This window comes from Dermacentor silvarum, chromosome 6 (assembly GCF_013339745.2).
Source record: "Dermacentor silvarum isolate Dsil-2018 chromosome 6, BIME_Dsil_1.4, whole genome shotgun sequence".
Classification (NCBI taxonomy): domain Eukaryota; kingdom Metazoa; phylum Arthropoda; class Arachnida; order Ixodida; family Ixodidae; genus Dermacentor; species Dermacentor silvarum.
In genome coordinates, this window is record NC_051159.1 from 45,943,467 (window position 1) to 45,962,562 (window position 19,096).

At 45.4% G+C, this 19,096-nt stretch overlaps 1 protein-coding gene across 1 annotated transcript in view; it reads left to right on the forward strand.

Annotated features, from left to right (window-relative positions):
* Positions 1 to 19,096, forward strand: part of LOC119456637 (nephrin) — a 334,910-nt gene that overhangs the window by 84,504 nt on the left and 231,310 nt on the right. The window contains exon 2 of the mRNA XM_037718464.2: positions 17,733 to 17,905. Coding sequence (XP_037574392.1) covers positions 17,733 to 17,905 — 173 coding nt within the window. The remainder of the gene's footprint in view (positions 1 to 17,732; positions 17,906 to 19,096) is intronic.

A 19,096-nucleotide genomic window follows, 5' to 3' on the forward strand; every position in this document is an offset into this window, starting at 1 on the left:
ACGCGCGAAACGCGGTTCTCCTCAGCGAGCCGCAGTGCGCGCAGTCAGCGGACTCGTCGCGGCTCCCCCAGCGGCCGCGGTATCTACGCTACGCAGCAAACTGCAGCTACATGCAAATGTAGTGCGTATGCGCAGCGTTTGCTTTGTGCACGACAGGGCTTGAATGTGAGCTCGCGCTCGCATGCTCCAGTCTGGCCGTGCTACGCGGTGCGGGCCGGCTTTGTCCTGCCCCAGCTTGACAGACGGATAGTCGCCACATCCACACGCGCATTTTAAAGAGCTATCAATAGCTCAATACGAAGGGAAGTCTGCCGAGGCGTCTAACCAGGAGCAGTCAGGAGTGAGCGCGCGCTGGCAAGCGTGCGTGTGGTCTCACCTTAAGTTTCGCGTAGTTCGAGTCTAGTTTATTGTTCAAAACTAGTCACAATTAGCGAGACCCGACGGCTAGGACAGCGATAAGCAGGGTGACCAAAGTTTAAAACCGCGGCCGAGCGTGAGGAGACCACAGTCGGCGTCGGAATTACGCAATTATTATCGAAATTCGAAAGCAGATTTTCGCTTACTTCAGTCGGTATATTAAACTTCGTCAGTAAATATACACAGTAGCAGTAGGAAGAAGCAATCTGATCGAAACACCCTTCGTGATGGATGTCAACAATTGGCCAGTAGCAGCCGCTTATGGGAAACCGCTTTAGTACGAAATAAAGTGCCCAGAAAAGGGTGAGGAGCAGGCTTCTGTTGAAAAGAGGGCGTTTGAGAAAAAGGTGCCATCACGCTCCGCTGTTTTTTTGTTTTTTTTCACCAAGCCCGATGAGTGGTTCAGGACCCCTTTAAAAGAGAGATTGTTGAAGTGAACAAGTGTTGTGCAAAGTCAACCAGTTATTTGTTTCTCTCTCTCACACACTCTTTCAACTCTCCAAGTTGCCTTACGCAGCCAGCCAAAGATCGGCTGCCTTGTAATGTCCCAGGAAACTTATCTACGTTGTCTTTATTTTTTGAATAGGAAGATCAAGGTTGCAACATTTAATCAATACCTCCGGAGTCCCTTAAGCTATCTCAATAAGGTATGTAGTCTAGCAACTAGCGTTTTCTGAAGGAATTTTCAGACGGCCGATAAGGCACATCAACATGCGGGCTGACACTTTCTAGAACGGTAGAGTTGGTCGTAAAATACTAATAAATGACGAGGAGACCTGGTAAACCGAGCAAGCAGACGGCTCAGGCGTGTTTGTACATAAAGTTGTCTTGTTTTCACTGTCATACGCAGTGCTCCGTCACTGGTTGAGCCCTGTCTAAACGCTGCGGCGCGAAGCGAGTCGGAGAGGGTCCGGGTAACGTGGTTATTCTCTCTTGCGCACTGCAGCGCAATAATTTAGCCGACACAGCCAGCTCGGCACGTATTGTTGCGTGCATGTGCCAGCCAAAACAACGCTTTTCATTAACTTACGTGCAACTGCAGTGTGGCTGTACTAGCGCAGTTGTTTGTTTGAAGCACGAATGTTGTTGCACGCTCACCAGAATTACGCAAGTTTTTGTTTGTTTGGAGCCGAGGTATCTCTATGAGCTTAGGAGATCAGCGCTCGGCGCAATTAATATGCGTCTTCGCTTCGCACGCCAACTGGCGTTGCGGAAGCTTACGTGCGCATCAACACCACGCGCATATGCACAAATGAACACGCACACATAACAAAGCACCTCGCAATTTTTCTAGCGACAACTTTTGGCATGGAAAGGCACTTAGTCGAAAAAGGCGCAGCATGGTGGCTCCCGCGCTACAGCTCGTCAACACATTTGCTATAACTTGTCGGGCTGATTCAGGGATTATTACTGGTTTAGGGATTAGCGTGAGCAACCGCCCCGCAGAATGGCAGCTAAAAAGCAAATGCGGCAGAGTTGCCCTTGTCGGCAGCCTATGCACTCGACGTCTTATACTTATGATGCCCACCATCGTTATCAGCTTTTTCTTTTTTGTGTTCGCTGGAGGGTATTACACAGGTAAAGTCTGAGATGCAGAAACAAAACACGAGACAGGCTCAATGTAGGAGGAGTCTGCTATGTAAGCGTCATAGTCAGCATCATCGTCACAATCATCATCATCATCATCATCATCATCATCATCATCATCCTCATCGCTAGTCTAATTTACGTCCATTTGTAGCAGGAATGCCACTTTCGAGCAATCTCCAATACAACCTGTGTCGCTTTGGCCACTTCCATCATATGCGTGCAAAGTTAATTCCTATTTATGAACATGCAAATGCCAGAAAACCACGATTTCAACTTGTGGGCGATCTAACAGCGACACCATTGCTTATTTATTTTCTTCTCCATTTTGATCCTATTGTCTTTGAAATATTAGGGCTGCGTGAATAATGCAGCTCTGGAGTATGTATTTACAGTGTTATTCTATTCATATTTAATTCGAGAATTCAGTGCTCGAAATTTTCTGATACTCGTGTACGTCGAGCATACCAAATGCAATATATCGGAATCTAGCATACGATCATTGCATCACATAGGAGGCCACTTTATAACTGAACACTTGAATAAACGTTGATTTTCCTTGCACATTTGTTAATTGCAGTGGTTTTCCACGTCTTTATCGAGACACGATATATGTTTTTAATATGGATAAGAGAATTCCTGGTCTGCAGTGGTGACGTATGATGCACTGTGTCACCACAATGACGGCAAATACTTCACTTCCGTGAATTGTAATTTAACCCATAATTCTCGCACGTTGACACGTTTGAAATGTTGACTCATTAACGGTGTTTCTTCTAATCACATTTTCTATTGAACAGCCGTCTGTAGCGTCGTTACTCAGGGAGATAGTAAGCGTGTGTCAATTGGAGGCACTGACAGTTTTTCAGCCAGGTTAATGGTCGATCCTCAGTGAGTAAACATTTATCACTCCGCACTGATTCTGGCCTTCAATTTCTCGTTCCTCCGGATCAATAATTAATTTGCCATTAGGTACTGAGTGGCTTAATCAGAATCGCATTTAAGAGAGAGTCATTGACTTCCTCCGCCGACGATTATGAATCACAACGAATTATAGTGGCGGCAGAAAGAAACACGGTCACAAACCTAGATGCATTTTTGACAGTATTGCCTAATGCTAATCACCAGATTCAGTCTTTTCCTCTTTAGTGTTGTTCTTTGTCCGATGCCTAAAGGGTGGATGTTTTCGAATGTCTTTAGCGCAATATCGTAGCCTAATGCTTAGAAATAGTTGAGAAAGGGTAAAGAAGGTACAGAAAAAAAAAATATATATATATATATATATATATATATATATATATATAAAACGGGGGCAAGGATGTTTTTTTTGTAATATCATTGAATCATCGTGATTCAGAGTGTTCAGAGTGAAGGTACATAGTTGACTAAGGGATTGCCGTAAAGGCTCAGAAGGCCTGACGTAGCGCCTGTCCCATATTTCCCGCCTTTCACACATCTCAAGGCTGACTAAAGGGAAACAGATTTGCACAAAGGCCGGGAAAAATATATGTGACCACTAGACAACAGAAATAAATCAAATAGAAGTAAGAAAACATATAAATGAATACATCATAGAAGTAAAAATACAATTGTAGACAACTATATGTGCTGCAAAGAAAACAAACATGTGAAACAAACACGCCATATGTTTGACACAAGGAGTAAACATAGTCAGAAGTTAACTTTGGGTTCTTAGTAAATATGCCTGCATCTTCTTTTAAAAACTTCAGTTGAATCGCTTTCATCGGATTGAAGAGAACACAATTCTTCTTTTAATGAGAATGACGTCTGATCGGGCTACCTTGCGATAGGGGTGGTGAACAGGAATAAAGCCTGAAAAAAGTGAGGGAAGTCATATGGAAGCGTTCGGTTTGCTAAGCTATACGAAGATGATTAAGGAGATATAACTCAAAAGCGGAGATAGAAAAGGAGAAAGAGTCAGATAACAGCTATAATTCGTATTTAAGCGTTATTCGTGGACGATTTCATACGGTAAAGCACCCCATGAAAGCGTTATCTTTTTCGGCATGGAATGTGCGCTTCATGTCCGTGCTTTCAGCTTCTTGCCAGGCATCCCCCCAAATTTTTGCAAACAAACATTAAATTCAATTCGATCAATGTAGGTTAAGAGCGGGCTGACAAGGTGGGTGCCAGTGTTCGAAACTTCAAATGCAAATCCAACAGCCTGCGCTACTGGATTATTGCTTAATTCGGGAGCTCACTATTTCGAATTACAGATTGCTCGTTTCGGTTCCGATATAATAGACTACCACCCTTATTGGAGCATCAAGAGAGAAATGTTGACACAAACGTCTTCCGAGGGATTCAGCTGGCAGACAGCAGTGGATGGATGTTTGCCTCAAAATAGCGCGATGAAGATGACGACCCAAAAGAAAACGGTTTGGCAACCGCTAGCTACGAAGCGGACTGTACGCCCGACGGTAAGCACTTTTGTAAGTGCAGTTAGAAAACAGTACATAAAAGCAAAATAAATCAATGCGAACACTCACAAAACATGAGGAACATCACCTGTCACGCCGCTGCGTCCTAAGAAAAAAAAATTGAAAAAACAGCCCACAATGAAGACGCCCTGCCGCAAACAAAGGCATAGAAAGTATCAACTTGATACTAGATGAAGTATGAAGGAATTGCAATGGAATGCATAGTAGGGTCATTGCCAATTCAGTGCGACATATATGCGGGGCCGTTTTTCGTTTTGTAGAAATTCTCAAGTATTTCTTGAATTAGCCTATCTAACTTTTTGAGTACCACTAAAGCGGCCTGCCACAGCGGCTTGCATCTGCAATCGCGGCAATTAGTTGAGGCTGTCTAGTTTGCTACGACGCATTATTTGGCCAGTCTCACAATGTTGTCGTCCTTTTAACACAACGCGCGGTGCCGTAAAGTGTTACAATTATGTCCTTCAGCGAGCTCAACACTGTACGTGCACCAGGTAACAAGCTGTTTCCTTGTTCTATTATTTTCGTTTCCGTGACGACCAAGATAATTGAATAGTTATTTAAAATCTAAAAGTTCGCCCGTTCTTAGGACGTGGCATTGTTAACGGCGTTACATATATGTGACAACGTGATTAAGGCTGTATTGTTGCTTTCAACGAATGGACTCTGCACGAGCTTCACAATTCCAAACTTCAAATTTGAGGAAATATTACAGATTCGGTTCAAAAATTTCACTATTCAAACACCCTGAGTGGAAATATAAATGCCCCAGAAACAGGGGCACAACGAAACACGTCATGCACACACAACGGAGGAAGCAGCTGCAGGCAAGATTCGACATCGCAAGCTTACAAAAAAGCAGTCAGTGAAATGATGTGACATGCATCAAACGCTGAAGCGTTTAAAATGTCCTTGTGGCGATTAGGGGAGCGTAAGTGTAAACATCTCTAAAAAAAAATAACGTCTGACTGCAGTTATTCGGCGCCCCTATTTGAGTGCGCTCACACTTCCATTTCGTCGATAAGGAAGCGCGTCTTGGGAGGCCTCGAGGGGCCGAATAAATTATTCATCTCTGCTAGCGTCCTAAATCACTAAACGCTCACAGCGCGCGGAAAGAGCCAGCATGAAGCCCTTTCGTGTGCCGATGATCTCCTGCTTTTGTCTGGGGAAAAGGAGGGATCGATCATTCAATTCTGCCTTCCAAAGGCTGGCGCCTCGATCACTGCTTAATGAACCTCGGGGAGTAAAAAAAATGACAAAGATATAACACGTTAAATCACGAAGCTGTAAAAGACGGAGGAACAGAAGGCGAAAAAGAATGAAGCACCGGCCTGCCATCAGGCTGCGATTGATTCGGCTGCGCTTCCGCACCTGCTGCCACTGTGCGTGCCAGAGTTCGCGTGGAAACCACCGGCCGAATAAATAATTTTAGTGATCGCGGCCAGCGATCCCACAGGCGGTTCCCACCGGAAGTCTAAAAGCTCCCCGCACCACGTGACGTCATCCTGAAACGCGACGTCCGCAGCCATTCAGGGGAGGGGGTGCAATTGACGGTAACGGGATCTTAGAGGGGAGGGAAGTGCATGTCGACTCGGGCTGCTGCTGCAGCATCAGCTCAGTATCGGTGTCGGCGAGCTTTATGACGTCCGATCGACAGCACCCCCCGGAGAAGGAAGAAGGGGGAGGAGATCTTTGGAAAGAGGATGGATAAGGGGGAGAGAGAGGGCGGGTGTGGCGACGGAAACCCACCCGTCCAACACGAACCTCATGTCGGCGGCACGCGCAAAGCGCTACAACCAGCGCGGCCGGGCGGCCGCGAACCCCCTCTCCACTTCTCGGTGGCGCGCGTGCCGACGACGCGGCATGTAGCCCGATAAGCCTCGAGCAAATGACCGACCCGCGCGTTAATTGCGCCTTTCGATCGGCTCTGCCCGCGAGGCGAAAGGGAAGAAGGAAGAGAAGGAGTAGAAGCTCGCGTTCATCCTTGCCAACACGTTCATATTATAGCACTGCGTCGCTTCGTGTACGCGCGAACCACGGAACAAAAGAGTTACAGCACTGGCGCTCTCTTATCACTCCCTACACTCCCTTTCTCTACGACCTCTCTCCCGCTTCCTCTCGCAGCGGCCAACACGATCCCCGTCCGCCATTTCTCTCCCCAAACAGCATCGTCGTTTGTGTATACGCACCCGCTCGGCGAACTCCTTCCTCCGAACTCTGTCGCTTCCGGCAGCAAAGCGCGTACGGCGTGAAAGCAACGGGACCGATGGTAAAAAAAAAAAGAAAAAAAAACGAAAAAACGCGAGGGCGATGTAACAGGCCGCAGCACGTCGTCGTCCCGTCACGTGTCCGCGGCACATGCCGGCGCTTACGTGCGTAAGACCGAGCCACAGTCGGCACCCTGCCTCCGCCGCAAGGGGTAGAAGGCGAGCCCCGCGGTCTCGGCTCTTGCGACTCCCGCTTCTCACTTACCCCTCTCCGGAGCTTTGAGCTCTGGCAGCGTTTGGTGTCCTCCTCCTCTTTTCTTTTGTTTCTCTCTCTCTCTCTTTTTCAGGCTGCTTTTGTTCTTTGCGCGTGGCTCGACTGTTACTTCGCCTCCGGCGGAAACGACCTGTTGGAACTGTTGCGAAATGCGCTGACTCTGCCGCGAGCGAAGACGGCTGCCAGTGGAGAGGCAGCGGAAGAAGTGAGACATCCAGGAAGTGTGTCTTACGAAGCAACGAACGCACCTCCCGACAATCTTCACTGATGAAAAAAAAAAGAAAGCAAATCAAATTTCTTTTCTGCATGCGTGCGTGTGCACGCTGGGGAATTTTGACATTTTGGTGCTCATGTGCGTATACCGTGCCTTTCTTCGAAGAGACAGCCGCCGTTTAATCTGATACGAACACGTCAGAAATTAAGTTTCTTTTTTTAGCAACGCACAGAAGGTGTCAATATCGCTCTGAGAAAGACTTAATTAACCCTTTGTCTCGTTTGATTAGCACCACGTCGCTGCACCCAAGCTGTCTAATAAAACGCTTAATTCTGTGTCGTCGGCGCGCATGGCTTATCGCAGTCTCGCCACAGTGGACGGTTCACTCCAAGAAAGTGTTATTTTCAAACAAAGATTCTTCCAGGGTCCGTCTTTTCAGTAACTTATAGGGAATCAAAAAAAAAAAAAAACACACACAACGGCTCCATACATTGCCAATACTCGCTGAAATGTAATTATTCATGAAGACGAGCGGCAGTTCTTTGTGTCACGCACGGAAAGCGAAGTCGATTAGTTATGGATACTATGCAAACAAAGCATAAGCGATGAATCGATGCTTCAATTATGAGATAAAAGGTTATGTCATCTTTTGGGAACGCTACCATTATTAAGAAAACAGAAAATATGAAATAGGCTCGGAAGCATCGCTAGCGTTTGGTCGCATTTATTGTTTAGCTAATGCAGGTTCTTAATGCAGAGAGATTATGCAAAATGCCTGCTTGGAGAATTCTCTGCGCAGTTATCTAATTCAAACGGCGTTTACGTCTAGAACAAGTACCCCTCCCTTGCTTTTAGCTATGAGCCGGCATAGGCCTTAGCACCGTCCCCCCGTGCACCACAAAATTACCTGGTCGCATGAAGTGAAGTAATGATGATGAATGAAGCTTCAGAAACATATTGAAGGTTTTTTTCTTTCTTTTTGTTTTGATACTAAGTTCTGATACAGCTCTGTAGCCTGTTTCTATCTATAATTTTTTTCGTGCGCAGAACTATTCGGCCGTTTTCGCGGTTAGAACTGGGACACTCTGCTTAGAAATCTGTCATTAGTGGGGAGAGGAGAGGCCGTGGATTAATTAGCGAGCTTCATTCGGGACAGAAGACGACGTGCGCATATTTAGCAATCAGGCGCCATTCGGCTTGTACGCGACCTGGAAACAATCGGGCCCGACATTTTTGTCGCAGCGCCATACATGATCAGAAAAAAAAGAGAAAAATTTGCTCTTAGTTCGGTTGAGTGTTTGAGTATTGTGCCCCGAGAAGAGACGTAGAAAAAAAAATCCTGATTAGCATGCCAGCGCGCCCCTTGCCACATCGTCACGTCTAGAAGGCTTAGGTCCCACAACCGCCTTCCAGCTTTCTTTTTGTTTTCCAAGACTGCTATTGATCCGTATTTGGCTGCCCCACTTGTAATTGGGCAACTTTCTGTGTACTTAACTGCGACGAGTCTTGCCAGCAAAAAACGAAATTGCATAAGTGCGTTAATGATGGACGATTTGAATGTGTTCGTAATCTACATAACCCACGAGTAATTACTGAATAGTTAAAAGAATGAGGAGCCTAATGACGGAGCATTCAGTTAGGCGAGGTCCTTGCGAACCAACCAGTCGCCGCAGACAACGAGCATTGCTATGAATATAATTTTTTCACTAAGCACATCGTCGCAAACAGCACAACTTCTTGTCTAATTCGAGCAGCGCTTAGACGGCACCTTTGGCGGTGCTGCTCGAGTCAAAAAATATTCATTACCGCCAAGCCGAAACGTTTATCAAGCTAATAATGTGCTCTTGTATATCACCAAGAAAAAGGCGGTCTGCCTTTGATCCTAGTACTGACTACAGCGACATCTTTGAGCATCCTTGTAACGCCCGTTTTACTCTGCTTTGAGCGCCCGTTAAAGAACCCCAGGTAGTCAAAATTAATCCGGAGTCCCCCACTACGGCGTGCCTCATAATCATATTGTGATTTTGACACGTGAAACCTCAGAACTTGATTAAATAATTTAACAAATGTTTTGTGGATTACTATTGCAATTAAAGAGTTGTGACGAAAAAAATCTGTCAGTGAGAGTTATTATAAATAAAATATCTGATTATAAATCACAGATGGCCATCAGCGACCGATATAGTAAAATGAATTATCCGAGCCCATCCCTTCGCCCTCGAGGACGGTCAGTTTACTGGGACTTTTTTTTTAATCTAACGGCGTAACATCAATCTTAGTATTATATACTAAGGTAGCAGTTTTATCTCGCCAGTCAGCGTCGGCAAAAGGATCACTATCACCAGCGTGTGCGAGAAATGATGATGTCCGATGACAAAGACGTATTTGCTTTAATGGTAAGTTTACACCCGGAACTACTTGACGTAAACCTATATGGTTTTTTCTCATAACGTCATGTACCACATACTGCTTCTAGGTCTCAGCTGAAGTTACTAAGTTGGGACACCCGTATTACCCTTTAGTTCTGTAGATTGAGTGTACGTCGCTCCTCCGATTATTTGTTTGCAGTCTCCATGATTACTTTTCAGTAGTCTTAAGCAGAAAATTAGTAACCGACTTATTTTACACTTCCTATAAACCTGTCTAAGTTTTCAGAAACTGGGAATAATCTGACATTCACTGATGCACAGAAATCAGTTTGTTTAAGTAGTCTCACACACTACGCAGATCATGCATGGATCACTGCTCTCTCTTTAATGGAGCGGTAAGCACAGTGAGCCTTCTTCCAAACTTAAGTTCAATATGGGGACAGCATTTATACTGGGCACTCCAGGCGAGTTGCCGCCGTCGCGATGGTGTTCTGTATAAATTCCAAGTCTGATAAAATCCTATCGCGTGCCGTATACCGTGGCTACGAGGCAGTGGCGCACTGACGGGTGGTGGTGGGGGGGGTTCGGGTATTGTAACCCCCTCTGAGGTCGAGTTAACCATCCCCCCCCCCCCCCCCCCCCCCACGCGTCCAGCCCCACCAGTCCAACGCGTGCCTTCAGTGCTCTGTTCACATTGTCATTACAAGTCAGGAGGTGGCTTGAGGTCGAATTTTCCTGCTTAACACAAACATTCTGTCATTGTCTTGTATGTATTCATTCACTCTGAAGTAACTTTGAGTAAAACGCTTAAGAGATAAACTTGGTCATCATCCTTGTTGTCAGTATATTATTATTATTATAATTATTAGGCATTTTATGAGCTGTTGGATTCCTCAGGCTAAAGCAAGGAAATTACATATTATTCAAAATGCTTGCTCCCCCCCCCCCCCCCCGCCTCTCCCACCAGAAAAATTCAACTCCCCCCTGGCAGAGATCCTGGGTTCGCTACTGCTACGAGGGCAACTGCGCAGTCGAGTAGCACGGAGGACTCATTTTCTGTTTATCGCAGTGACATTGTCATCATCGTACTACGGGGCAAAACATACATCAACCAGCAAGCGCTATCGAGTAGAAGGGCAGAAAGAAAACAAAACGAGACAAAAGAAAACTACAAACACCAACAGAAGCGCAAGAAGAAAACTTTGCGACAGACAGCACCGACAGAAAATGAGCTTTGCAGCGTCAAAAATTCGTCGACACGATTGCTCTGGTATAAGAACTGTCGCTCTCGTGACATTTGATCCACTTCGTCGCACGAAGCAGCGACCCGTGTCTGCAGATCGGCCCTTCAGCGTTTAGTGCTTCCTCGTCGCCTCCCTTTTCAACTCCGCCCCCGCTCCCTCCCTCACTGCCCCCCCCCCTCCCCCTTCCTAAAGTACAGCCTCGGAGATGGGCTCCCAGCCGCACTTCATCGCGAAGGAAGCTCTCCCATACGGCCAAGCTGACGACGCGCGCGCTAAAGGACTCCTGCTGCGTATATACACATATATATATATATATGACCAAAATATCCGGGCGTGCACGAGTATTTGCTTTTCCCTCCCCTCGGTCGGGCGTCGACGGCCAACAGCCGGCTGCGCGAGCCAGTCGTGGTCGAAGCCGGTCGGAGCGCCATGTCAGCCAGCAGCCGGTCGGCGCTTCACGCCCGTGGGCTGCGCGGATACCTCGCGATCGAAGCTCAGCGCACGTCGTCCTCTTCGCAGCTACGAACTCTGCGAGAGCGCTGGGGACTCTGCCGCAATGACCCAATTGGACACGGCTGGTCTCCGCTGCTGTGTATGCCGCGCCCTCGCCCCAGCTACTCTCCTGCCAAGCTGCCACGCTGCCTTCCTCCTCCCCGCCCCATCCACTTTCCCCTTCCTCACCCCGAACCCCATCCCAACCCCATCGCCCACCCCAAATGGTTAGGGTTCCGCTTTCAACTTCCTTCGCTCGTGTTTCCCTCTGTGTGTGCGTGCGCGTGATGTTTGTGCGTTTCTGCGCGCATCGCCATTACAATGCTTGCTGACTGCGTCCCGCGGGAAACAGGCCGCAGTCCCCCCGATATATTTATGTTTTCGTTCGATTATCTTTCCCCCTTTTTTTATTTGCGCTCGCCATGTTCTTACGCTCGCCCCCTTTTTTGCCGCTGCCCCGTCGCCCGTGTGAGCGGTGCTCGCGGGAGTGATGATGCGCGGCTCATCAGAGACGAGGACGACGATCATTCGCGGAATGATTCAGAGAAGCGCAGGAATTAATGCGGCCCTAACCATTGCTGTAGCGAGCAACGTGCAATTACAGACTTCGCGCAGACCGGGCCGAAGAAGAAGTGCTCGGATCGCAGTAATTGACGATCGCTTGGCTTTTCGCAAGCGCCCTTTCTTGGCGGCCGCTGGTTCCGTCGTCCACCCAGCCACTCTACTCCCCCGATGCTCTTGAGAGTCCTTTTATGTTGCTTTTAAAATTTAAGGAGAATGAAAATTCAAGACTCGTAACATTTAAGGATCAGCACATTCGAACTCGGTGCGCTGCAAATGGTAGAGAGCGTGCGAAAAAAAAAAAAGTCAACGTGCATAACGTAATATTAGTGGCAATTTGTCGTGAAAGTCTGTAACGATACCCCCCCCCCCCCCCGTAAAAAAAAAGGGGGGGGGGGGAGAAGGCGAAACACAAAAGGAAATGGAAAGCTTTCTGTGTGAGTCAGAGGATCCGCAGGGAAGTTACTTAGATTCTAATTTATAACACTACGCGGTCTTTTCTCTTTCCTTTCGGGATCGACGCGTTTTATACTGCACACGGCAACTCTTAATAAGCCCGCGGAGAGTGCTTTGCCACGTGGCGATGTTAGACAAATCAGGATCGAAGGAATTAAACCAGTGCGCATTGTTCTCGCTGCTCCTCGTTTTTTCTTTTTTTTTTCAGCGTGATTATGACTCACCGGTTCAGCCTTTATTGCTTTTCAAGTCCAAGTTTCGCTACTCAAAGCCGACATTGTCAAACGTATAGGGGAAAGCTTGTTAACTAACTTTTAATACTTCTCTTTGTCTACAACACAAGAACAGTTGAGGACGTCAAAGCCAACCCTCACTACCTTTAACACAACTTCGTTAATGGTTGCCAATCTTTGACTAAATTTCACAGGGTAGCGGAGGTTTCACCAAAAACAGCCTGTTATTAGCCCATGTAAATGAAACTATTCCTATTGCTAGATTGTATTTTATTCCTAACGTCCGACAGTGTAAACTCGTCCGTTCGCAGATGAATATACCCGGGCGGTGGTCGGTACGAAAACAAAAAAAAAAAAAGAAAGAAGCAGATGAGCGTTGCATTATCCTGACTAAACAACCTGACTGAGGCGGTGTGTTCATGTTTTGAGTACCTTGTTTAAACAGCAGGGCTAAACAACTCCAATAATCATTACATAAGAATTCGAATTTAGCTGTATTTGACGCTATAGAAACCTTCTTGTCTTTCGTTCCCTTTCTTTCTATCTCGTCATCTTTAAACGTTTATGAAGGCTGGAAAAGTTAAAAGTTTCCCGGTGTCTTAGACACTATAACAGTCTTAGTCTTCAAACGCTTTTGAAGGCCGAAATATTCTTGTTTTCTTGGTCATTTTTCCCAAACAGTACAGATTTCTATGTTTTTTTGTTTTTTTTTAGTATGGTTGACCAAAAAGTACACAAATTGCACTGAACGAAAAGATCAATGATAAAATGGCGTTGAAAAGAAAAGTGTACAATCATTGCATTCTACCGGTGCTAACATATGGGGCAGAAACTTGGAGGTTAACAAAGAAGCTCGAGAACAAGTTAAGGACCGCACAAAGAGCGATGGAACGAAAAATCTTAGGACTAACGTTAAGAGACAGGAAGAGAGCGGTGTGGATCAGAGAACAAACGGGTATAGCCGATATTCTAGTTGACATTAAGCGGAAGAAATGGAGCTGGGCAGGCCATGTAATGCGTAGGATGGATAACCGGTGGACCATTAGGGTTACAGAATGGATACCAAGAGAAGGGAAGCGCCGTCGAGGTCGGCAGGAAACCAGATGGAACGATGAAGTTAGGAAATTTGCAGGCGCAAGTTGGAATACGCTAGCGTAAGACAGGGGTAATTGGAGATCGCAGGGAGAGGCCTTCGTCCTGCAGTGGACATAAAATATAGGCTGATGATGATGATGATGATGATGATGATGAAAATGGAAGTGGTGTTGGGGTGGGAGAGGGTAATTTAGCAGACAGAGATGGATTGAATACTTCTATTCACAAGGAAATTTGTTCTGCATAACGGCTTGTGAAAAGAGGCAGCGGCCAATCCTGATTGGGACTAAATGACTAGGGTATGTGGTGTCCTAATGACCCAAATGCTAATACATGTGAAAATGATAGTAAATTCGACCCATTACTTGATCAGCGCTGCAACGTAGGCTGACTGAACGTGAAAGTGTAGGAATGCATAATGAGGTAAATATGGGTAATATTGTATGGGATACTTCTTAGAGGACCTAGCTTGTTTTAGCTACGAGCTGTCTCCAAATGTTGATTTCACGCCAAATGAAAAAAAAAATCGCAGGTCAATTCTTAGTTACGATACAAATGCAATATTGAGAAGTAATCTCCAATAGGTTATTTGATTACTGGAATTTTTAATTGCAGCTTGCATGTCATAATGTTTCAGCATACATCGAAATTACCTTAATATCTTTATTAAGACACACACACACACACACACACACACACACACACACACACACACACACACACTCACACACACACACACACACACACACACACACACACACACGCACGCACACACACACACACACACACACACACACACACACACACACACACACACACACACGCACGCACGCACGCACACACACACACACACACACACACACACACACACACACACACATGCACGGTCGATCATATGGCGCGCCAGTTGCAAGACATGAAAATAATTGAATATAAGAGGGTGAGGGTGCAAGGATGAAGGAATGAACAGGAACGTACCTCTAGGAAAGCCCTTCGACTGCAGTCAGAATACTAAAGAATCGAACATTGCCATCTAAACCGGCAAGCGTGCTTCTTCTCATTGCTACCCTTTTAGCGGGAAAGCCGACTTCGTCCTCAAAGCCGTTTTGCAGAGTTCAGTCGCGTACATGTAATGCTGGGCGTGTCTTCCTAAAGGCATGCCGACGAGTGGCCGTGGGTGCACGAACTAATTGCTGCGTTCCCCGCGACACAAAAATATTCAGTCGTGGCCTTAAAAGCGTATGTGAATCTGGCAAGGTCACCTCGCATGGGTGTGCTGGTAAAGCATCGTAATGAACAGAATTCGCTAAATGGTCACCGACAACCAAAATGGAAGGCCGTAGTCAGGTAAAGCTATAAACGATACTAATGAATTATACAGACGCGACTCATGTACACTACTCCTGTAGGAGTGAGTTTGCGAATACGCACTATTTCTTCCACATTTTGCAACATTGCGCAAGGTGCACGCAGGTGACATTTTTAGTGACACAGCAAGTATGGCCAGTTGCCGGGATCGACTGAAGAAGAAGATGAAGGGGGCATGTCGCGTTAGAAGAAATTCCCGCAGGCATGTAAGATAGCGACCGGGTTTGTTAATTTATAGTAATATTTTTTTTCTTTACCTAATCCTTGAAGAAGTAGGCTGTCGCGGCCTTGTTTACGTGTTGCGTGGTATTTTCAGCACACACTTACTCTCTCTTTTGTTTAATTACTATGCACACCAACGACATGAATTTATGTTGTGCCCTATTTACCCGGAATGAATATATATATATATATATATATATATATATATATATATATATATACTTTGTGCTCAGTCTCGCTGAAGTGCACAGCATTGTTCAAATTATCTTGCAAGGACTTCAGACACGCAGCTCCTTTTTCCTTATTCATTTTCATTATTTTGCACACGGGACTAGTAAATCACATCGTAAAAGGTATAATTTGCTGCTAGGAGGCACATATGATCCATGTTTTTCTTTTTTTCTTTTTGTTTCAATGAGCACCGGCGGGAGTTTACAATGTGTCCCAATCTTAGTGCCGGCTTTAACAAGGATAGAAAGCACTTCATTTTTTACAGCCTCGATCAAATTTTGCGGAAGAAAACCACTTGGGCCCGCTGTGTTTCGACAAACCTGGCGTTGACACAAAATTTATGGTAGCAAATTACAAGCGATTCGGGATGTTAGCGGACCGCGTGAAATCAAGCACACAGTTTGATATCACACAACGCCATGGTTTCCTGTCCGTCGGCTAAACGTTCGAAGTTCCTATGGCAGTTTTTTGTGCAGGTTATAGCACCATCGTTTACTTGCTAGTAACGTTTTCGCATAGATTGAAAACAAACGAATACGCTATTGTTATTACATTTCATTCAGCTGCCTACCTACATAAAACTATTACGGCCGTACGTTAATTCTCTTTTCATATCAGTTGTCAGCAAGAAGCCACTCGCCGCTCCTTTCATGTGGCTGTGGACGCAAAGGTGCAGTTTTCAAATAAATAAATTTGCAAATTGAAATGTAACTTCAGAGTTCCAATACATGCGTTTTTCAATCGAAATTTAAATTGTTTTCACCGGGTCTCCGGTATGTCCGATATGTCCTATATTTAAGAAAACCTAATATTAGTTTTCTATGTTTGCAGTTGTTTTTGAGGCGAACAATAATTTTATCAAGTTTCACTTATGTGGACTATGTAATCAATTCAAGAAATTCTAATTTGGGTTTTCTGAATTCCCACTTTTCAATAAAATCCGAACTAATATTTAGTTTTCTATGAAGAAAAGGAAGCCAAATATTTCGGCACTTTTATAATCGCAGTTCTAAAAACCTTTGACAAAAGCGGATTGACTGTGGCAGGAGAGATATAGAGAGAAAGCTACGGAGGTTAAGCAGAAGCCTACCCTTCACCCTACCCTTCGCGAATGTTGAGGAAATAAAGGGTAATAAAGAAGGGATCTCGAGAGAGACAAAAAACTAGAAGTACTACAGGCGTCTACGGAATCCGGCAGATGTCAAAAAGCTCAAGAATGCTTTTGACAGTCTGCTGATAGGGCATAGAGTCACGTCTAGTTGAAGGACTGTTGAGCACAGCGGTGAGTGAGCGTCTCTGTGAACACTACCACAGATACTGACACAGCGTATGGCTGATATTTTCCTCTTCATCGCAGTGGTCACACGCTATGGTTTGGGTCATTCCAACGTGGAAGGCGTAGACATTGGTGGACGGCACGGAAACCATAGTGTGCATACCAGGGGTCGCGTATCTTTGGGCCTGTTCTGATAGTAGCTGGATGGTCGCGTGTTACGTTCGTATATTGGAAGAGCTTCAGATGGAGTTAGGAGTAAGGCACCGGATCTTGCCTGCAGTATATCGCACGAGCGTGACATCTCACGATCAGAGCCAAGGGAAGCAGTCCTGAACCGACGGACGCAATTAGACGGACGAACGGTCAGGATTACTTATAGAGGCTGCGCCCTAATGCGGATCGTAACGTAGCTTTATTAAAAGAGGGATGACTCATACCGGACTGCTGACAAGTGTTAACATTTCATAAAGTAACACTTATGCGACGTAACTCTCCTTCATGTCCTGACATATCCATTTTATTGTATTTCACATGGAATTCAGAAATCCTCCTATTGCCTGTTTCTGCCTTAGCATACTTATTTCCCCGTGCCAAACTTCAAATTGCTATGCTTTATAGGTCTGCGCTAGCTTCGCCTGCTAGGAGCTCACACACTTTATGCACCTTACAGTTTAGCTATTACAGTTTAGTACATTTTATTACTAAGACTACTGAGCTTGTTTTGAGCTGTTTACATACTGCAGCGGCTTATGTCATATACAATGTCATACTTTGGCCTGTTAAGAACCCCAGGTGGTCCAAATTATTCCGGAGGCCCCCACTACGGCGTTCCTCCTAATCAGATCGTGGGTTTGGCTCGTAAGACCCCATAATTTATTGTAATTAAATGTGTTACATTTAGTCCTCCATAAGCCACTTTCTTCAAGAGTTACAACAGCAACCTCAAAAACTTCATTTTTATGGTACTTGCCTAAATTGTGATTACGCAAGTAGACGTACTGACTTGTCTCTCCTCTTTCCGACGCAGAGGAAGTCCTTGGCCTGGCGGGAGGCGAGGTGTCCCTGCCCTGTGGCACCTCGCAGTTCCCAGGCCTCGCTGCGGACGACGAGCCCATCCTGGTGTTGTGGTTCCGTGAGGGATCGGCCACGCCCATTCTCAGTGCTGATGCACGTCGAGGTGGCGGACTTGCAAACGCCAAGGTGAGTCTGGAAGCCTCGAAACGCTAAACTGACGGAAAACGCAAACCGTCGGCGCTAGGTATACCGCATTCTTTTCTTTCTTCTTCTACTCGGAACGAACTTTATCAGAAATCACACGGATCATACAGCCCGATTCGCGCCCGTCGAGGAGGATTACTTGAACAGGCGGACGTTAATACGTGATAAACCGCAACCTATTGATTGGCATTTGAAGGTTTTTTTTTTCTAAATGATCTTTGTGGTGTGAAATTTAATGCATGTGATCAAATTGAAAAATTGAAGCCAAGCGGTAATGAAGTCACGTCTTCTCAGCAGAAATCATAAGGCTAGCATTACTTTTGAGATATCCGCCTCCAATATGTGCTAAAACATGCATTGGCGTTACAATTTTATCACCCTGAATTGGTTTACGCATGTTTTTAGGCAACACGGTATTTTTAAAGAAAAGCTTACGCTGACAAAGTTCGTAAGAACAAAAATTGTCCAGCGGTTACAGCGAAAATATTATTACCCAAGGGCGCCAACCAATCAGAAAAAACGCACTTACGAACAAATACATTTGTGAATACAGCCGCACATACATGGATCCGCCTTGTATTTCCAAGCAGGCTTTAAGTTCCGTATATCCCGAAAGCTTCACTAAACTTTCGTGAATTTCTAAACAAACATGACTTTACTGTTTCAAGGCTAGGACGCACTTTAGCGCTATGAAAGACACAAGACTAGAAGGAACACACAGGACAGAGCGCTAAATTGAACTGTTCAAGTTAGCTTTCTGTCCTGTGTGTTCCTCCTTATCGAGTGTCTTTTATTGCACTTGTGTCTGACTATATAACCTTCAAAAATCCACCAACTACTCGAGCTGTCTTCATGAACTGCGACTCCTCTAGTTGTTGGCTTCAATTTCGCAATTGCGAAAAAGGTAATAACCAAAAAGTAATCAAAGTAATTAAAAAAGTACGGTTGATAATTTAAAATTAATCAGTGAACCTTTTTATTTACCCACTTGTCCGTTTTGATTTGTCGCGCAAGTAACGTCCACCCCTTCCATAAAAGCACCTGAGAAGTAGCAAGAAATATATCTGCCGGAGGCGATATTTAGAAAATTCTGCTCGAACGAAAAAAGAAAAGAAAATAAGATGGCAAGTGCCATCTATATATCTACAAACTATGAATGGTACTCGCCTGGTT